The sequence below is a fragment of the Rhipicephalus sanguineus genome, chromosome 1 (assembly GCF_013339695.2).
Source record: "Rhipicephalus sanguineus isolate Rsan-2018 chromosome 1, BIME_Rsan_1.4, whole genome shotgun sequence".
NCBI lineage: Eukaryota > Metazoa > Arthropoda > Arachnida > Ixodida > Ixodidae > Rhipicephalus > Rhipicephalus sanguineus.
In genome coordinates, this window is record NC_051176.1 from 221,525,153 (window position 1) to 221,546,964 (window position 21,812).

Genomic DNA, 21,812 nt, shown 5'->3' on the forward strand with positions numbered 1-21,812 from the left:
TATTTCTTGCGGAAACTCTACATAACAGCTTCTAATTTCTCACTTTTACCGGTATTTCATTGTCTTCGCGTCCAGTAATCATTGCTGACACAGTTTTAAGAAAATACTATGGGCAGATGGAAAAATTCAGCTTTAGAACTCTCTGCTCGCTTTGTAGACAAACCGGGTGCGCTTAGGCACTTCGAATAGTAGGTTCTTTAATGAGCTTTGCCAAACGGAAGGCTCTTAAAGAAATGGCAGACAGTTCCTTCATTTTTGGACCGTCTTAGAGAATCCATGAGCGTCACGGCCGCAGCAAAAACGCGCAAAAGACGGCGGCCCATGCACAGAGAAAGTTCACCTCAAACCAACGGCCTACTCACGGCGTATGTATGTTGTGTTTCGGTAGCCCCGCACACAATGAGGCACACATGAGAAGAAGTTGCCAACATACCTTTGCAAGACCAAATCATCCCGAATGCACCAAATCCGCCCTCGAAGATCGGCTTGGTGTTCTCGCTGCAGACGAAAGCTTCGGCACGTGACATTCGTGCTCAAGTGCTGTGAGCATGTGACGGGTGGACGAATTGCATACGTGAGCTTTCTGTTGTGCCTTCTTTCGGGATCTGCCTGCACACCTTTGTATAGTATACGCCGAGAAGACATATGCAGGCAACGAGGTCGACGCTTCAGTGAGTGTCGACGGAACATCAGCGCTGCACGCGCAAGCATGACGCAGACGGGCAGCACAAAGAGGAAATTCCACTCCTGGCTTTCGCCTTTCCACTCATATTTTATTGGAACATCTCGTTTTTTTTTTTATTTCCTAAATAAGGCAGCACGGTTGCTTTTGTAGAGCAAATGAACAAAACCAAGTCCGAGGAGACAACTGAATACTCGTATGGAAGATAATGGTGTCCTAAAAAAAGAGCAACGTTTTGATTCTTGCGGTGCGGATGGGTAATATGTTCACATTTGTAAAGAAGAGAGAGACAAAAAAAGAAGTGCGAGGTGAAAATGGGAATAAGAGCATATATGCAACTCCCTCGCCATCATGCACTCTTTGCAAGAATTTGAGATATCTGTTCACTGTAGCATTCTGCAGAGTGTTATTAAAACGTTCGCGGTATTCTTCATTCGCGAGACGCCGTAAGCAGAAAACATAGCTGTAGCTGCAATTATGCTTACGCCGCTGAGCTCACGGGCTGATGGAGTTCGCGTGACGCACGAGGCGTAGTGTGCATGGACGCCCAATGATCCGGGGGAGTAACATATACACTTTTATTTCTCGTCGCGTGCGCACGCTTTTGAGTTCGTCAATTTCGATAATTGTGAACCAAAGGCTCGAGGTAGGGCCTTGAGATCTCGCATTTCTCGTGATATGCTGGGAGAGAAGTCGTCTGCCACCTGTAATGTGCTGAGCCGGTACTCTTTTAATTGCTTCTTCAGGAATGATGACAGAGATGACTTTGAATTGCCGGAGCAGGGTTGTAAGCTATCGAAAGAAGGAGGAAAACAATTCTCTGAGCCTGCGTCGGTACACTTAATAAGTAGCCTGAAACTGCGGAATGAGTCGGCGTTCGCTTATTCAAAGAGATTTTGACATGTCGCCGTTTCCTCTCAGTGCTCGCACGCGCACGCGGCAACGCGTGATCGTGCCGCTCGAGTCTGGCAGTCGGAGTTACAAGCTCGTGTACCGCAAGCCCCCGCACAAACCAAAGCCAGTCAGCTGTGTCGGTTAGGTCTTTGACCATACCGCACACAGACCAAGCATCAGTTCGCGTACTCGTAACAATGGAGTCATTTTAGCTGAACGCTCTCACGGCTCGCTTCGCTTAGCAGCTAAAAGCGAGAGCAAGACTGTGCGTGCGCAGAACATCGGCTCGGCAAAGCGAAAAAGCCGCTCCACCCGCGAACTGGCAAAGCATATGGATCACTCACTTTCTCGCGTTCACTCAGCTTTCAGCGAGGCTACACACGCTTTTCTGATACATTTTCGTTAAGTATCTAACCGAAGCGCAAAATGTACGCAGCGCTTCGCTAAGTTCCCGCGCTGCAACTGTGGATAGAGCAAAACGACGCTTACCTAAGAGAAACATGTTCCGTCGAGCACGCGACGATCCGGACGTTCTAAATCAACTCGAAACGATCTTTCGCTTGGTCGCGCTTTCTCGTGATGGTTGATATTAGCGTGCGTCCTGGTGGCAGCTTACGAAACAAACGGATGCCATCTTCCGCGCGTTTGTCGCGGCTATTGCACCGATGTGACCTGCGCGCGCGAAACGGCTGGTTGATGCAAACTTGGAGCAAGCGGGCGGGAATGACGCGCGGCAAGATGTCAACTATACACGATGCGGCGAGGGATTAGCTCAACGTACTATACGAGAAGAGTTTAGTGAAAGAAGCCCCTCTATAGCGCAACTCCGCTACTTAGGGAATTGTCGACTGCTTCTTGGCACAATGTGCCAGCTGCTAAATTTCAAGCCCTCTGTCGTAAGGTGCTAGTTATGTGCGAACATTTTTGCTTTTAGCGTACGCGCGTCGTGCGATTTGCACGCGTGGCTCACCAACCGTGCTTCCCTATCACCTGAATTCAGCATCGAATTAACGGTCTGGTTAAGAGAATGCAGCGTCCTCGGTTTCATGTCCGCAAGCGAGAGAGCACATGGAAGCGCTTCGCCTAGAAAACTTTTACAAGAACGTGCGAGTGATTACCTATAGCCTCCTTACACGCGTTATAAGAGGACCGGAAATGATGGTCTTGGGAGAGAATGTTTACTCAATATTACCGCTGCTTCCTACACCTTTATATCGCAATTTTTATCTCACAAGCATCGTTTTGTTTTCCTTGTGGTCGTTCGGAAGTTTATTTTTTTTTAAACAGCCAGTATAAACTACATCCCCGCAATATTAGGCGTCTCCAGATGCGATCGTTGCTTCTCTTTGGTTTGAGATATCTGAGGTGTAACCTTAAACCGAGCCGCTGTCAGTTGTTTACTTTCATTTCAAACTTTTTTTTTCTTTCGTTAAGCACATAATCGGCAGAGAGGCTAAGGAAAAGGCTAATAAAAAGAGGCTAAGAAAAATGTCTATTATGGCGGGCGCGCACAAAGTTTTGAGCGGCGTGTGATCTGTCACTAGCGTCGCGAGCGCTCCTGCCAGCGCCACTGGTTTAATCGAATAACATGCTGAACGGCGGAACACCAATCGCCATGTCGAATGCTTTCTAGCTAGTGAAAAATGAGCTCGTCATTGAGGTGCCCAACGTTACCTGCAACCATGTCCTCTAAACGAGTCAATGCGCGCGCTTTACTGCGTGATCTTCTAATTTAAGATCAGCTCTTTGTATAGTACAAAAGAACAACGTGAAAAACGAATGAGACATTGAAATCTGGTTTTCAACTACGACTTCAACTACGCTGAGCGCGAGGTCACGCGTTCTGTTTGCCGGCTGCGGTCGCGTTCCGTTGGGCATGAAATGCAAGGACGCTCTTCTATACCGAACATTGGGTGCACTTAAGGAACTCCAGGCAGTCAATTTTTTTTTTTTGCAGCCCACCATTTCAAGTGTACCGCGCACCCTGTTTAAGACTACGTGACGTTAAACCGCCGTGACGTTAAACCGCAACGGAGGGAAACCGCAAGTAATTGAAATACTTTAGAACGAAAAAAAAACAAAAGAAAACTCGATCTTACGCGTTCACAGTAGTTTGAAATCTTAATCACGAAAACTAGAATAAAAGTAAGGCATTAAGCACATTGGAAAGCTGTGCTGCGTCACTGTTATGATTTCCCACAACTGCCTGTTGCGACAGATTTATATTCCGCTGATGGTATCGGCGGATACTTTTCAACATTTAAACAATTTTGTCAGTCTCTTAGTGGCACGGGGAACGAAACAGCGCAAAGCAAACGCATATTCAGGTAGAGGACTAGTGCGATTCGCCTTGACCACGATGCACATCCTCAGCACTTTGGTCTCATGTCTCGAGGCTATTTATTACTCTTTAATTCGACATATTGCCCTATGATGATTGCGCTATTGCTCTCGAACACCTTCGCCAAAGAGAGAGAGAGAGAGAAGGGTAAACGAAAGACGGTTAACCAGAGGAAATCTCCGGTTGGCTACCCTGTACTCGGGAAGGGTGAAAGGGGTCTGAAAGAAAACTACTACAGTAGCTTTTTTAATGCTAGTGCTAATGCATGCTAATGACCAGCTAACCTTCTAGTGAGTTTCGCTGTGCTTTGTGAAATGACGCTATTTTGTTCGATACTACAGACTGGTTAGAATAGCTAACTGACGCTGGTATTCGACACAACGAAAGAAACATGAAAAAAAAAAAAGAAAACCCTCGTGCTTTCTGTGATCTGGGCTCTGTACACAGCGCCTGATTCGTAAATTTGCTGACGACCCCTCATTGAGAACGTCTTCACCGAGCTCGAGAAAAGTGCGCCCAATATGAAAAAAAAAGAAAAAAATATCACATTGCGCTTGGCGCGTTCTGCTATTGCCTTCCTAGAGTTGCTAGGTGCACGTGCTTCAGAGCAGCTGCGTTTATGATGACACTGTGCAGACGCTAATTTAGCGCATCTGGCTGTTTTCAGGGCTCGCCGACCGTGATAAGAGCGCGTGGCATTCTAAATATGTACTTTATTAGGAATTGGTAGGGGTTTAAAACCCGAAAGAAACTCTGGGGCTGCAAGAGAGCGTAGTGAAGCAGTATATCATTAGCAACCTGGAGTTCTTTCACGTGCACGCAAATTCTAGGCCCTTCGGAAAGCACACACTCCCGCAAGCACGCGCGCACACGCACACACACACACGCAGGCACACGCACACACAGAAAAGAAAGCATATGAAGGTATGAAGGAACGCCTTCAGTATTTAGGAACATTGTACTATCATGTACTACCACATATTTCTTGCGTGATATTCTGAAGAACATTCGAGTGAACGTTTTCCTATCTTTAGATCGTCTACGACTGTGAATACTCCGATTGCTTAACTTCACCTATTGCTGCGAGATTATCGGGGAGGCGTTATTCTGAGCAAGTTGAGACATGGAGCCTCTTTGCTCACGTGCAAAACGTGAGTGCTGCTACAGACTGTTTGCGATGAAAATGTGAAAGTAAAACTGTGTTATGATGCCATAATAGGATATCGCACAACTTTAAGTGCCTACAAACGCAGAACTAGACAAGAGCGGAATGCATGCTGCTTGGTTCAATTCTGGCGCTATGTTACGACGCAGAATGATAGTATGCGCGCAGCCGTCTCCTTCGTGTGTCAATTCCATGCTTGCTGCTGCACGAAATACTGTGCCAGTAAGATGAAATGGTCCTGAGCATTTGGTAGTCTAGCTGACAAGTAATTTCGTAGCCCCTCCCTGCATCCCCTCTTTTCACCTCACGAAAGCCTAGTCCGAAACGGTTTTAAAATGGGAGAGCAGGTATCGAGGAGGGCGGACGACACTGGAAGGAAATGTTTCGCTAAATGATACTGCGCATTTTGTGGTACTTGTATGGTGCTCCGGCACAGAACAGTGCCGACGTTTCGGCTGTCTGTGATCGATACGCGCGAAAAATGTTTTTTTTGGTTGTGATTAGCTATGATAGGGTTGAGAAGAATAGAAAGGTAACGTCGGGCACCGTGCTCGCGTGCCGTGCGCCGCGCACGCTCTCTACGCGCGCACTGAAAGCTCTCTGCCTGACGAGCTTCGCTAATACGGTTCTCGTTCTGCCCTCACCGGATAGCTGTACGCGCACGAAAATGTCGCGTTCAGATTCACGGCCACACTGCATGGAAGAGGGCGCGGGGGCGCTGCCAGCACGCAGCCTAGCGGAAATTCAGGGCGATCACACAATGAGGTGAGTCAACGCGGTGCCGGCCATTCTGTAGCTCGGTGGGTGAATTCCGCACATTGAAATAGCCCCATTTCGCCGCGAGCCCCAGAGATTGCCAGTAGTTGTGCTTTCGGCGGACAGAATAGCGTTCCAAGTGCTCAGCTCGTAGTTGCTCTCTCTCTCTCTCTTTTCTCACTCGCGATCGAGGCCGCCGATTCAGTTTGGAAGAGGGCACGCAGCCAAATTGAAACGCGTATACATCGGGCGCATAATCTGGCTGCTGACAGGCAGAAAGTGCGCCGACGAACAGCTGCGGCTGCTCTTATAGCCGGATGGCAAACTCGCAGAGTTTTCTGTATGCGAGTTTTCTATCTTACTACTCGTTTTCGTAAGAAAGAAACGAACAAACTATGGAAAACCCATGAAAATGCAGACTCGTAGGAGAGTGGAAAACGTATACATATAGAGTGGTGGTGATCAAATCTATACGAAATCCTTCCACCGAAAAAACGCAGGGATCGTAGTGCAGGCTAAACTGCGAATCGGCAAAGTGGCTTTAGCGGAGAAAAATTTGGCACCTTCGGTGTTTGCTTACGCGGCTGTGCTGCCGCAGTTTAATTTGGAAGTCTTGCCTAATGTAATACCAGCGATTCGCTTTGTCCACGGCGGGCTTGTGTACGGCGTTCAGAAACCTTCATAGGCAATAGTGTCCTATTTATGTACACCTACGCTCGTTATGAACACAAGGACGGCTGCAAATACCCGGATACCATTTACTGCACCTTCTCGAACGCCCTTTCCGCAAAAGTGACAGAACTGCATTTGTTAATGCGTTAAAAAAACCTGCGTGGAGTTTACCGCCATCGGAACGCGTCTGGTTAACTTCTTGAACAGAGTTTTGCATTGCCAACAACGAAACAGATAAGAAACACAGACGGCTGATAATAACCTTATTAAGAACCTCTTTCTTTTATACGCGCCATGTTTTCCCGCTAAGAAATCTACCTTATAATAGCGACACCTTGACATAAATAAGGCAAATAATAGTCAAGCTCAAAACTTATTTTAACGTTGGTAGCACGACAATGATCAGATGTGGAACTGTTGTTCGTGCTTGTTTACACACACTGCTTTTTATTTCACTCTTTTTTCTTGTCTCTTGATCGAAAACTCTTATGGGGAAAGCTACCATTACCTACCAATATTTCGTAAAAAACTACGGTAACCATCGCAAGCCGGCCGCAAGCGGAAGCCAATAATATTTACTAAATGAAAACAAACAAATTAATTCTAGATCATCCTGAAGTATGTGAAGATACAAGATTGGCCGAGTGGAACGAAGAGAGGCTTCTTCTGCGGACGCCTACTGAACATAGTGAAGCTACATACACGACGGAGGGAAAGACTACACAGATACAGCGTGTCTGAATCTCACCGGGCTGCAACGAAGGCAGGTCGGGAAGAAAGTGCAACTAAACAGGGTCGGGAATGGGAACTCTCACGGTTTTCACATGTGGAATTGTTATAGATGGAAGAGTAGCATCGAGCGTCCCTTGGCGACGCCCGGATCAGGAAGCACGTTGTGCTTACAGGCATCACTGCTTCCGCCGTTCAACGGCCATCCCCCGTATTCCGGCAGCGAAAGGGTAATCGTGGGAGAGACGCGGTCTATGTGACTTGTTTCCGATGCGCTAGCGCAGCCCGACTGCTTTTTGGAAGACCAGCTCACTCTAGTCTCCGCAAGCAAATGTGACCTTACGCTACCGGATAGTGCTTTCATTAACAGTTGCGCTATTCTAGGAACAAGGGGGAGTACAAAGAACGTAGCTGGCTCTAGAGCTTATGTTTTGATAGCCCTGCGCCCTTCCCCCGTTGGTGTAGTAGATGAAGCGCCCCTGTCCAATAATGAACCGATCGGTCGCATGCTGTGTCGCAACGCGTGAACGTTGGTTGTGTACCCGAGTTCTCGCATACGTTTTTGATATTCGCTCGATTTCGTTGCTTCACTTGGGGTCAGGCATAGCGGGCGAAACCACGAGGCGCGCGTTGAACGACGGAAACCAGGGCACCAGACTGGCTTCCTCCGGGACCGAGTTTGTTGTCGTTGTTTCCGTTGTGTGTATTGTAAACAGGCAAAGAGTAATTAGTACTCCTAGTAAAGTAACACCCGCGCTGTACAGAGGCGTCCACACACGAGCACCACAGCGTCAGTTCGAAAAGAGAAGTCAATAACATTTTTTTTTTCAATTGTGACACTTTGAGTCCGACGACACCGTGCTTTGAGTCAATGGGTTGAGTGAACGTGAAAGGCTATGCGCAGACCGCTTGTGTCCAGAGTGTAACGCTTGCCACGAGCTGCCCTGGCACCGATGATCGCTCTCGTTCGAAGGCCAGCCCATTGTCCCGCGCCACACTCTTCGACGAAGCGCGCACTCGCGCAACCACACGATTTACTCTTCAAGCCAGCTCGTGTCGAGGGCGAATAAATGGTTCCCGTAACTTTGAGCAGGGTTAATATGCAAGGCAGTGCAGAACAACCTTTCCTGCCTTTCTTCCCAAGAGGAGGCCGCTGCAGAGGCGCCCCGCGGTGCGCGCGACATCGCCTCCTCGGCACGGTCCTGTCGGTTGTTGAGCAAGGTGGCGCCGGGCGTGTCGTGCGCGCTCGGCTGTCGTCGTCGCAGGTCGCGCTCAGCGATAGATGTCGACGCGGGGCGGAGGATGGGCTTTGTGGGGCGGCGGCGGTGGAGGCGGGATCGGAGGCGTGACGCTGTCGCTACGCAGACTATGCAGGTCGCCATGCTGCGGACACGAGCGCTACGCCTCCGTTGCCGGCGACAGCGGCCGCCCGTTCGGGTGCTTGCGGAACACGCTCAGGTCCACCTGCGCAACGACACATCGTCATGCTCGGGCAGAACGCGTGCCCAGAATCAACACCTGGAGAGAAACGAGAATTAGCATAGAACAAAGCGTGCGCACATTCACTACATAGTCATGCATGCTCAAAATGGCCGACAGTGCCGGGTGCATTTTCTGTAGCGGCGGCAAATCCACTGGACACGTGTCATTGTCCTTTATACAATGAGAATGAACGCTCTTCTTCACTCCTCGATGCTGTCATTGCATTCTTGCCTGTTTGCGAGAAAAATGCCCCGAGGCTCTGGCCAAAGTCTTATGTATGCGTGGAACGCAATCTGAGTTTTCTGGCGCTTTCTGAACTCTCTTGAACTCACCGGTGCGCAAGGAGTAATTAAATACCAAACACATGAAACGACATCTTTCTTTCGTCGATCTTGAATGATTTGCTAGCTATATGCTAGCGGTTGAGCACTTTAATTATTTAGTTAACTAGTATTATTATTCACACCAGAGGACGAGCGCGAGTATAATAAAGAAAGAAAATATATGTACCACTAATGGGCGAAGTGCTTGATTTTCAAAGTTTGTTCGCCTTGGAATGCTCAGTATTTGTCTCGTGCATGATGCATCTTCCTTCAAAGCCTGACCTTTGTGGGCACGTGAGCCATGCACGATGAACTGTGCATACTTTTCTTGTTGCGACTACCGTTAATTATGCCGAAGTGTGTGTAGGGTGGCTGGGCAAATATCAAGCCGTTTAATCAGCTTCTTTTCCCTTGTCTCCCGCAACACTGTTACATTTTTGCAATAAACTCAATTCAAATCTATTCAGTTAAATGTATTGCGATAAGTTCGGAAGCACAGATCAAAATAAAATGAGCTGACTGGACGGATCAGCTTTGCATGAAAGGCGGATTTCTTTGAAAGGCTGTTCACGAGTCGTTGATTAGTTTTGAGGACATGGTGGGCAAAATAAAGAGAAAAGAAACAGAGCCCGTATTCACGGTTAGCCCGATGAAAAAAATGCGGGCAGTTCGCATAAAGCGGGGGACAGACGGTCCGATTTTCCATGCGATCCGACGGCCGACGCCGCGGTGGGGGAGAGGGAATGGTGGCTGTACGATGCTATGAAATGTCACCATTCCGGTTTCCCGTCCGCCGTGTCGGACGTCGAATCGCATGAAAAATCGTACCGTCTGTCTCGCCCTTAAGTCGCGCAAAGCTTGGCACAGCGAAGCACGGATCCGTCACCGCTCGTACTCCCCGTCGACCGACACGTCTAGCGTCGAGATGCGCGGCTTCCTCCTCGGGGGTACACAGCCACGCTATGAGCTATACGCCTTGTGCACCGCCTATAGAGGCGCCACTGATAGCCACCTAGCGGGCGCCGCCGACAGTACGTGCGGGAAGCCGAACAGACGACAGCGCTTTGCACAGCTTTGCTGTGAGGAGATGAATGAAGTTCGCGGCTGCTATTTCCCCTTCGTGCGGGTGCCAGACAACTAATTCTGCACTGGCAGCTGCAGGAAAGGCGCGGGCCTCTACGAAAGTGGACTTGTGCACGATGTTTGTCACGAACGAGCGCTTAACTAAGCGCACGTCGCCGATTTCGAACCACGGCATGAAAGCCTGGCGCCGACGGTTCGTGCGCGACAGAGCGCGCGCATCGAAAACAACAAGTATAAAAAGGCGCCGGGAGCGCGCCCGCGCGCCTCTTACCCTCTCCGCAGAAGACGCCACCGACACAGCCAATGAACGCGAAAGATCGGGATATTCGAGAAAGCAAAGCCTAGAGTTACTGTATATGCTACCTTTAGCTAGCAAAGTTGCGCATCTGTCTTCCAACACCGCTAGCAACCATGCATTGCGGAGAAGCTGCCGCTTGGGCCAATTTTTTTATTTCTCGACGCCGCCGCTGCAGCGAACTGAATTAACACTAGCCATCGACAGCCAATGTTTATCGCCGGTCTTCGACACGCCAGACAGGTTAATCGGCGACACGGAAGGCATGTCGCCTGCAAGAACGAAGTGCGACTTCACCGCATAGCTGTGGTTGCTAGCCGGACCTATGCGCAACTCTGCTACCTAAAGGTAGCATATACAGTGACTCTAGCAAAGCCGAACCAGCGGCGCCGTCTGATTCCGCAGACGAATCGGTGAGAGGATCTCGCCCTTTCCCCAGCTTTCGCTGTGCTACGCACAGACGAATCATATGCACCTTCCCGAACCCAGGCGCGAGCCGATACACCAAGCGCAGCAAGCGCGTGGGAGCAGAGTCAGTCAGTGGGGAGCGAAGAAGCTATGTCGTTCTAGTGATAGAATCGTTCGCTCGACCGCAGAAGACGTGTTGTTTGAGGATCTAGTGCTGTGAGTTAAGTATCAAGAGATGACAGTGACAAGTTTTGAAGAGGGTCGCCGAAAAGACATGTGATGACCGACTGCGGAGGAGAACGAACGTCCGCGTGAAGTGAATCGCCATGCCGGTGAATATCAAAGGTGCGTCGCGCAGACCAGCGTAACAAGATCCAGCTATGAGGTGCAGCTAGTGGTGAACATCCGCTTTGTTTTGTTTACAAAAGTGGCGTCTCAATCACTTCTTGTTCTTTCTGAAGTCAACCATTGCTGCATTTCTGTTTCTGTAAATAATAAATATAGAACTTAGCTTGTAATAGCGCGGTACATACCGAGCTAGTTCGTTGGGCATTGTGTAAGGGGGGCAATACAGCATGTACAAAATAGAGATACATATACATAGGTGAAATATTGGTTATTACAGAAGATGTAAGTGAACACACGAACACAGAAACGCAAAATATACTAAAAAAGCAAAGGGTAGTGTGTGAAAGCGTTACACAAAAGATAATATAAAAGTGACTATCTCGTTGATGTTCTCTGTGTCTCTTTGTTTTTCTTTCTGCATTTCTTTCTGTCTCTTTCTGTCTTTCTCATTGCTTCTGTGCTACGATTTACTCTCTCCTCTTCTCCTTCCCCTCCTACTCAGCTTCCCATCTCTCCTCCTCACGCTACTAACCTTTCCCGCCCCCTTTATGTGACGCACGGATGGCGTTCCTGGATAGCCGAGTGGTTAGGACGCTCGCCTTCGGATCGAGGGTACGCGGGTTCGAATCCCGCCTCGTTAAGATTTATTTTTCTGCAAGAATTTCTCTCCTTCTCTGTCTCTATGTTTCTTTCTTTCTTTCTTTCTCTCTCTCTCTGTACTCGTTCTCAGGTAGCCGCACAATGGCACATACCATTAAAGGGACACTGAAGGCAAATATTAAGTCGACGTTGATTGTTGAAATAGCGGTCCAGAAACCTCGCAGTGCTACTTTTATTACAAGGAAGTGCTTATTTTGAAATAAAATCACGTTTTAGTGGTCCGCATTGCGTTAGCGCACTTCAAATAACCCGCCTGAAAGCGGTATTTCGCACGTCACTGTTGCCGTGCCCAACGTTGCCCGCCTTTACTGCGCGGCGGCGTGCTCTGGAGGCGTGCACCATTCGGGCATCCGGCAACATCACATGCATGCGGTATTTTGTCGAACTTTCTGTCAGAGCGACTTTCACGAGCGCGCAAAACACACGCGGCAGTACGCGATACCGAAACTACCAATGAGACGCGACCGCGTGAGCGAAGCAGGGCGCCGGGTGAAGCGCAGTTCGGCGAAAACGGAACTTTTGAACCACGCGCGCCATTCCCCATGGCAACGCGAAAGAGGTTCTTTTTTCCATGAATCAAACAGAAACGAACAAGCAGCATTTTATTACGTCTCTTGATGCACGGAAGGTTCTTTTTTTATTGCAGCTTGTTTGATTACTAGTGATTAATTGTATTCAGACTCTCCCACGTCATCGGGATCACTTACAAAATGTCCCACTCGTGGCGCTCATCATGTGATACATTTAGCTTAATTTCTCGGTAAGCAGGGCACTGCTGTTGATAACACTGCCGTTTTAGACATTGTCATACGTTGAGCTTTCACTATGACATAAATTGTTCTTTGCCTTTAGTGTCCCTTTAACCCTTTCCGACGCCACCTAAGAAGAACTGTGTAAATGCGCCAAATCGCTACAACGTTATTTCAAGGCACTCGATATACCATTGCAACAAAAATAATATCCTACTGCGTTAATTTATGTATGTTATAGTAATTAATTTCTAATGCAGTTGTAATTAAATATCTATTTATTGTGAAGTCATTCATGCTGCGTTTTTGCATTAACAGAATTAACTCTTACGCCAGAAATATAGTGCAAATTCGTTTTCGGGTGTGTTCATTTGGAGAAAAGGAAAAATATACTTTTGACGTTGCTCCCGGGAAGGAGCACGTCGAACGAATCGTCGAACAGTGTAACGTGCCTTCAGCAAACTGCTCATGTACAACAGTATACACTACAAAATGAATTTAAATGAATACAAATTTATTACGCAGGAGGTTCATCTCATCCAAAGCTCAATGTATCTTGCCCTGTCTTAGCCCCTAGTCGCTACAAACGGCAAAAACAAATGGTGTACACCATTGTGTATATAGCGTGTCAGAGGGTTAAGATGACAGTTTTCTGCGATCGACTCACAAGGAACGATTTGCTAAACTGCTTCGCTGTTAAAAACAGCTCGAAAACGAGACAGAAGGGGAAGAAGCACGCCACAGCATCGAAGTAACACCTACGTACCAATTGGCCCTTCAAGATACCCTTCACAGAAAGTTCTTGCATTAGAGCTCTTCGCAAGATAAAACTCAAATCAATCCTAACGCACTGCGTACCATTAACGTATAGGTTAGTGGCCAATGGCAAGGAACACTCACAAAGCGAATGCTTTGTGAATATAGAACTTGTTTTGTGAAGTGACCTAGTGCAGGCGGCCATACCTCGGGCACGTAGCAGCCGTTGTCGTCGTCTTCGGGTCGTAGCACCGTGGGTCCCACCAAAGTCGTCGCTGCAGGTGCGCTAGGTGGCATTCCACCAGCTCGGCGCGCGCCGATTTCAGCTGCTTGCAGCGCCAGCGCTGCCTCCAGGTTTCCGGCGGATAGGTCAAGACCCACCTGCGGAGGGCACCTTTCAATGTGCGCGAGGAACGGCTTTCTTTCGCAGGCACGGCTTCACAAGCGCGCCCGTGATGAAGAGTAGTAGGAATGCCAGCATCTTGCATCACCAACTTACGGCTACGGATATACGACTGGAGAAGTTGGTATTGCAAGGTTCAACTTGGAGCAACAAAGGCGCATTCAAAACGAGGACGAAAGAAGGCGCAGACGCAACACACGACAACCGCGGTCAGCATTCGATCGGTCCTTGAAACTGTTTTTCGTGGCGGATACTGAATAGTTAGACTGTGTCGACGAGAACGTGTCGCGATACCTGCTTTGGTTGGTTTGTCTCTGCGACGTTTGGCTGGCAACTAATAAAAATGGCCTAGATGGCTTCAAGTTAATTACAGTCACTTGTAGTTCTTTCGTGCACCCAAACCTTTGCATTCCGCCCCAGTGGAAATACAGCCGCCTCACCCAGGAGTCGAACCCGATACCTCGTGCTCAAGTGAAGAATACCACATGTACTGAGTCTGCGCGGCAGGTCGAAATCATTATATTTCTTCAGCTTATATGCGTGTATTATCCCGGTTTATATATCTATTTTTTAAATTGACTGTAGCGGGGCTTAGCCTTGACTATTTTGTTGTAGCAGACCCATATGCACTTTGGTTCTAACACAGCCACATAACTGTATGCGACGTACGTTGGCTGTATGCACATGAGAACGCGTGCTTTACATAAGGCGATGCTATAAGGTGATAATTTCCACTGATTATTTCTTATAGGGCCTCCGATTATTTCTTCTCAAAGATGCTATTCAGAAATACGAGTGGACGCGGTTGAGTTCTTTTTTTGTTATTGTGCTCATGATAAAAAAAAAGTACACCCCGTTATAAACAAGAATAAAAATGCCCGAACAACTGGCAGCGTCAGCTCCTCTGATAACGGGTTGAGTGCTCTGGTTGAGCCATGCACGTTGCCACTAGAGCGAGTAAGAATAATTGGATGTTTCCGGGCTCTGCTTGGCTTCGACAGATAGGACTCCCGTGACAGCGCCAGCTATATACCAACATCTGGCTTAGAGATATGCTCGTGATAGAAATAGAAAACACTGCAAAGAAAAACAAAATTAAAGAAAGATGACAACCGCATATAATCTGCAATACAGTCTGTTTGCTTAGCCATTATCGTACTTGCTTGGTGGAAAGAGTTATTGACACGTTTGTTATTTTCTCGTATTTACAAGCGCCAGAGTAGTTTCATACAGATATACATGTAGCAATATTTCCTTTCACCTGTTCAGTGGAATTTAAGACTAAGTGCCTCACAAAGTGCTTTTCTTATAGTTACATTTTGCGTTCACTGAAGGTGGAATGATTCTTATGCCAAGAAAAAAAAAAAAGAACGGCTCATTCGCTCCGCATGCATCTTTTAGGTGATGAAGGTAAAATTTAGCAATAAGCTTCCCTTTTAATAGAACGTGTGTACGTGGGTGCACAGGCATAAATTCTGCCTTGAGCGTGCATGAAACTATCGAGGACAAAAAAAAGAAAGCCCTATAGCATGCTATATTTGTCGTCGAAACCAGGGATCTTGTCTACGTCGGTGAAACTTGCGGTGGTGAGATTTCGCTTTGTATATGTTTAAGTGCGCTGTGGAATAAAATGCTAGGACAGGCGACCAGTAAAGCGCCGTATACTCTCGGTAAACAACAGCTGATCCCATGTGTACTCTTGTATACGCGCATTATTCCGCGTTCTAACTCTGCTCATATGCAGTACATAGACTATACAAAGCGCAGGGATGCATTACCGATGCGCATACATGTTTTGTCACAGTTACCTGTAAGAAAATGGCGTAGACTCGAAAAATAGCGTAACGTGTTCATATGAAGACCACATTTCTCGACTATTAAGCCTCAATGAAGAAACATTTTAAGCTAATTTACAAACTAGTCGAGGCAGCATGCCTCAGCGAGGAAGCAATAACATCTATTTCGCAGCCTGGGCTGAAGTTGTTTTTGTGTATGCGAACTCCCAGCGGCGTTTAGAAGGCGTCGTACCATACATAAAGTTTCTCTCTTTCATGTAAATCTTGCAAGAAAAATATATTTTACCTTCGTAAACGCACTGCTCAAAAGTCTCCATTTTGCGCTTGTCGTAAGCAGAATGTGTTGTCCATGTGTTCCTGGTGTGGCTGCTTAGTGCCTAGCGAAGCATTTGATCAGATAACTTATAGGGAAATGGACAGGCTCTACGCCGAGACAGAGTGCATTTCCTCGGCTGCCTGTCTCACACCCTGAAAACAAGAACCCTCATTGTTGAGGAAGGCTTTCATGAGATGGGCCCTGTGTTCAAATTAACGATGCGTTTGGGAGTTGAGACGTGGGCTCGTTTATTCCAAATATATTATTGCAGAAAGAAACCCTATGCCAACCAGGAAAAAAAAATGCAGAGGCGCTATTTTATGCACCAATCTGCACCCCAAAATTTCGATACCTAGTTTTAGAGGCAGCAGTACTGTGCGACAAGAGCTTCGCGGAGTGTGTATCTGAAGACATATCAAAGTGCTATGTAGCCGGGCGACTACCCACACCTATAAAAGGAGACCACAGTCTGTCGCTGAAGGGAACAGACCACGGGCGCAGCGCTCTGCTCACCGGAAAGAAATGAATGCTTACTGGAAGCGACAGGTGATCTGTCATCGCGCCTCTCGTGGATGTCATCGCGACTCTCGCACTCGAATGTCACATCGCCGAGTTTAGAGTCCAGTAACTTGCTTCGGTTACGTGGTCACAGAGGAATCCGAGACAACGTCAGCAAGGTGACGCAGTGGGAATCTACCTCAGGAAACCTACGAGGTATGCTGCTCGGAAGAAACCGCGTGCGCCTTCGAAGGAGTATGGGGCACCAGTATTTGGGTCGCGTAGTGAAGTGAAGAACCTCTCTAACCTTCTACGAGTTCGCAGACCGCACCTTTGCAACAGCGGCAAATTCTGATCTGAAAGAGGGAAAATGGAGCAGTAGCTGACTACCACGCGGAGATTGGCTTTTTCGCTGTAGTGAAGAAGAAAACGAGAGAAGCATTGGAAACAGAGGATGCGAAGCTGACTTGATGTCGACATGAAGATGACAACATCACGGAAAGAAAGAAAGAAAGAAAGAAAGAAAGAAAGAAAGAAAGAAAGAAAGAAAGAAAGAAAGAAAGAAAGAAAGAAAGAAAGAAGGAAAGAAGAGAGTTTCAAGAATGCAGAACAAAAGTTGTATTCACGCCTCTAATTCAAAAACACACAAAAACCGTATAGTACATAGATTACACGCATTACTATTTTTAACAGACATTTCGCAACAGAACTGGACCACAAAAGAAAACAGCACGAGTAATCTGCGCTCCTGCTTAATTAAAAATATCCAGAGCCCCCACAAACAGAGAAAACAACAGCAAAAAAAAAAAAAAAAACCTTAGCTCTTCTACAGTACTCCAGACAAAAAAAAAAAAAAAAAGAAAAGTGAGCGCAAGGCATTGAGAGATTATACGTGTTGGCTAGGGAGGACGTGATGGGGTGTAAGTGCGTTATTCAAAGGCCTAAAACAACCATCCAAATTACACGGCTGCGAAGGAACCGCCGTTATTATGAGAGCGCCCGATAACGCCCCCTCAGAAGCGCCCACAGTGCCCCGGTGAGTGTGCATAGAAGCGCTTCTTATCACCTGTCGCAACTCTGAGTATAGGTGGGAATTAATCTTAAGCGGTTATCATTACCGGAAAACACTGCAAAAGTCATTGTTTTAGGAATTTAGGGAGAGAGCACCATGAACTGCCACACCAAAAATACAGTAAGCTTTTTTAGTGCTTTCATGGCTGCTTTATGGTCACATAACGTCCCCCAGTTGCAGATGAATGGAATATGACAAAAAGTAGGATCTTGCAGCTCTCAAAGTGGTAACTTCAGCCACTGTTGATGTTTTGTGCGACAAACAGTAGCGTTTTCTTGGAGCGATGTTCTCGTATTCAAAAAACCAAAAAAGGAAAGCTCGTTGAACTGATATGCATCGTATAGACACATACACAAAAAGGCCATTCTGTTACATTGCCAACATTTTCTGAAGAACCCACAGCTTAATTGTGTCACACGAGGTGCGGTCTACAAAGAAAATAAGTATGTTCGCGAGGAGTGGAACCGCCTCGAAATTAAAATGCGAAGTGTTCGCGCCTCATTGCGCACTTTCTTATTTAAAGAGGCTTTAATCGCAGCGTGCGACTGCAGCTGGCTAGTATTTTGTGTGTAATCAACCAGTCTCACTGATTTTTTTCCTTTTCACTGATGAAACTATATCACGTGAACTTCGTGATAGGGCATCAGAGGCCAGCAAGCTTACCAATAAATTTTTTAACTACGACTCATGCCGACAGGTTAGTATGAGTCTGAGTGACTTCCGCTGAGTAGAATTTCGGTGAATCTGTGCTCACAAAAAGAATAAACCTAACCCAGACAGACTCACAAAAAAAAATATAATTTTTTTTTTGTGAGTCTGACTGGGTTAGGTTTATTCTGACGGCTTATGTAGTGCATGCGTGTAGTAATCACCTTGCAGATCCTTTTTTTTCTTCTTCTTAGTCCTGCAGTAAAGCTAGACCGGAACCATCCGCACTTGAGGCATCCAATACAATATAGGTGCAAGTGCAAGGCGCATTGCTGTTTGATGAACGTCCTACTGTTTTGAAGCCAGCTTTTGTGCGTCTAGCTACCTTACTTTTGGTCTTGCGATGCTTCGCCGTAAGACGTAAAACGTACAGTTTTCACCTGGAATTTCACACCGGGAATACTAAAATGTTGGCTGTATACAGCGATGGACGTTTTCATGCAGTGTGAGAATGGTGTTGTCGCTACTCTGCGGGCAGATAGCGGAAACAGGTCTCTTCCCAGTTGACTGGAGGATCAGCGCTTACCTCGACGGAAGCCTCCTTGGAGCGCCGCAGCTTGTACTCGCGCTCCCGGCGCCGACGCTCCTGGATCTTGTTGTGGCAGGTTATGCCGATGGAGGCGCACATTCCAACTACCAAGGCCGAGAACACCACCAGGATCACCACCATGTGCTTCATCGAGAGAACCACGCCGACATTCGAGCCTGCGTTGAATCCGCCGCACGGTTTACATAACTGTGTTAAATTATCAACTTATGTCAGCATAAGTGTTGTTTAATAGGAGCCCATGATTCGGCACTGCGGAGTGCGCGTGTAATGAGAAAAAAAGGATAGAAAGTGTAGACGAGAAGGTCAACCAGCAGATACGTTTCTGTCGTATGTGGGAACGAAGGGTCGAGTGAAACACTGAACACTGGTCGCGCAATATCGTGAGGGCACAGCACGATCGCAAGCGGCCACAGACGACGGACAACTTCAGCAACTTCAGAAAAGCTCGCGTTGCCGTCCAAGCCAGCTACGGGCCTGACATACGGTCCAGAAATACTTGTCCAATGAAACATTTTAGTTTCCAGGCGGTTCAATAAAATCGGCAAACTCCGAACGCCTCAGAGACACGGGTCGCAAGATAAATGCTTCGCTCAGGGGCAGATTAAGAATACAAAAAAGACCCTTCCGCATACACACACACACACAAAAGAAAAACTATGGAGACATCTAAGCAATTCTTATGATGTGTAAATTCGAGAATCCGCTGGAGCAAACTTCAGATCCAAGGCAGTTTTTTGCAGTCTGCATTTAGTTAGGTTTTGACAGAGGCAATGGATGTGTGAAGTCATATTTCATTTCATGCTGCGCGCCAGCAAACGCGCAAGCGTTCTTTTTTTCTTTTTTTTGTCGTTTGACTTCGCGATAGCATGACATGACGATACCGTTCAAGCTCTGCATCGCGTTCTGCAGAATTTCGAACACGGGCACCTTTTTTTTCTTGACTTTGAGAATGAGGCCGAATGCGTTTTTGCCGCATGACACCGATACAAATGCCATACACTCCAACAACTTGGCTTTTTATATGCTCAGCGTTACGTAATGTTCTCCCACCATATCAGCCGTGGAGAGTGCTACCGTGAAACCCGCTCCCAATTTACTGTGACACATTTTTCGGGATCTGCCAACAACCCATAGACAAGGTGTTGCATCTGCTCGGTTTACTCAGCGAAAGGCCGATAGATTAGGCTCGCCAAATCCTTGGGGAAAAAAGGCAAGGAATTGATATTTTGTTCAAGTGTACATATTTTTTGTGTTCTTTCATTGCATAATTTCGATGAGAACAGAGCCACTCGTGAGGATATCTGCAGTGCCGGTACAGATGGGCATGTAAGCGTCGTCTATTATTGGCCGGCAAAACACACACGTTCGAGACTTCGGGGAGGCAAACAATGAAATCGCGTTACAATCGCTCCGCGACCACTGTGAGTTGGGTCTGTGAGGAATCATGCGCGGCCGTAGAGATCGTGCGCGTAAGCGAATGCATTGACCTTACTCGAATGTTAATGACGCAACGAGCTACTCTGCTAATACACAAGTTGAACCGAAAAAGTACAACAGATGAAAAGCAAAATATAACTAATACGGAGGGCGTTTGAACATCATTTTATACATCTTTCACGCAATGTATATTAACGTCAGTAAAAATTAACCATCTCCCGCTAAAGGGGACCATGAGTAGATGCGAAGCCGGAGCACTTGCACGATCGCGTTCCGTTGGCGTTCGTTGGGCATGCTACCGAGCTCGCGTCGTGGAACGCGAAGAGTGACGCTACGCGCGTCGTATCTTCCATCTAGCCTGGCCGTTAATTCTCACAGGGCGAGCGGGGAACGCGGTCGACAGGCGGGCGAGAGGGGGCAGCGTAGGAGAGGAGAGAGAAGGGGAGGGGACGCGCATGCGCTCGAGCTCATCGCGGCGTTGCGCAGGAGAGAATTTCGGCATGTCTAGTGGAAAGGGGGAGGGGAGAGGGGAAGTGGAGAGGGGTATGGGAGAGGGAAAGTGGAGAGGGGAAGGGGAGAGGGTCGATGACAGGGGGAATGGTGAGGGGGAGTGGAGAGGAGATATGTGGAGAGGGTATGCGCATGCGCAGTAAGGGTGGTCACGCCGCACACCACCATCGGATTGAGCTCCGCCTTAAGATACTTCGCATCTAAAAACAATTATGAAAATATGATGATAATTCAATTCAGTAACGGAACTTTCAAGGAGTTCCACCAGTGTTGCTAAGCGATCTATATTATGGTATACCACGGGATAAGGATCTAATTCTTTCGCAATCCCACGGGACTCTGACTGAACTGCCGCAGTGCTAGTGAAGACAGCTCTGTAAAAAAAAAAGAAAAAAAAAGAAAAAAAAGAGAAAATTGCCTTGATGGAAAGCGTTCCACGAACAGAAACTGGGGAAAAGAAGCCCCTTGGTCATAAAAAAAGAATAGAAAAAAAAAACAGAAAAAAGAACAGTACACCTTTTGTTGGCGACGTCTACTTGAAAGCAGCAAAGGAGAGAAGCGAAAATATATTAAAAAAACATTCTCTCGATTGGGAGGCCTAGGCCCGGCCACTTAAACCTGCTGGTTTCCCTTAATAAAGTTTATTCCTCCTCTCCATTATGTGGGAATGTGATAAGGTACAGTAGTGTGTTTTCATGAACTCGAACACTGGCTCCCTAATGTCAGGTAGAGTTCGACAAAAACACTTCACCTTATTCGTCGCATTGCATGAAAAGCAGCTTGAGCTCGTACTGACGCAGCTCGACGGCTGGTACGTGCAGCCTTCTAGCCACGAATTCTGTACCAGGCATAGTTTGGACGGCCGACTTTGGCGCAGTAGGCACAGTTGGAAACAATTACCCGCGATACTAATCGCAGATTCACAGCGCTGTACCCCGCATCGCTCCGATACCAATACAGGAACATGCCCAGCACAACACAATTGAAAAGCTAATTTAACAACATGAAAAAGCACGCGAAATAAAAAAAAAGCTTGTGCCGGCTGTCGCTGCGCTGTACACTCATTTTCAACGCGACTTTCGGATTGACAATCAGTCCAATCCAATGCATCCCTGGGAATCCACAACCATCCCAACTTATACGTCCACAAAGTTACGACGCAGCGATACAACAGGCATT

The 21,812-nt window shown here is 47.3% G+C and overlaps 1 protein-coding gene across 1 annotated transcript in view; it reads right to left on the minus strand.

The window, feature by feature from the left end:
• Positions 1 to 739: 739 nt before the first annotated feature.
• The window catches only part of LOC119372721 (neuropilin and tolloid-like protein 2), a 333,508-nt gene continuing 312,435 nt past the window's right edge, over positions 740 to 21,812 (minus strand). The window contains exons 8-10 of the mRNA XM_037643153.2: positions 18,663 to 18,841; positions 13,551 to 13,724; positions 740 to 8,703 (exon numbers count right to left, since the gene is read on the minus strand). Of these exons, the coding sequence (XP_037499081.1) occupies positions 8,638 to 8,703; positions 13,551 to 13,724; positions 18,663 to 18,841 (419 nt within the window). The 3' untranslated portion in view covers positions 740 to 8,637. The remainder of the gene's footprint in view (positions 8,704 to 13,550; positions 13,725 to 18,662; positions 18,842 to 21,812) is intronic.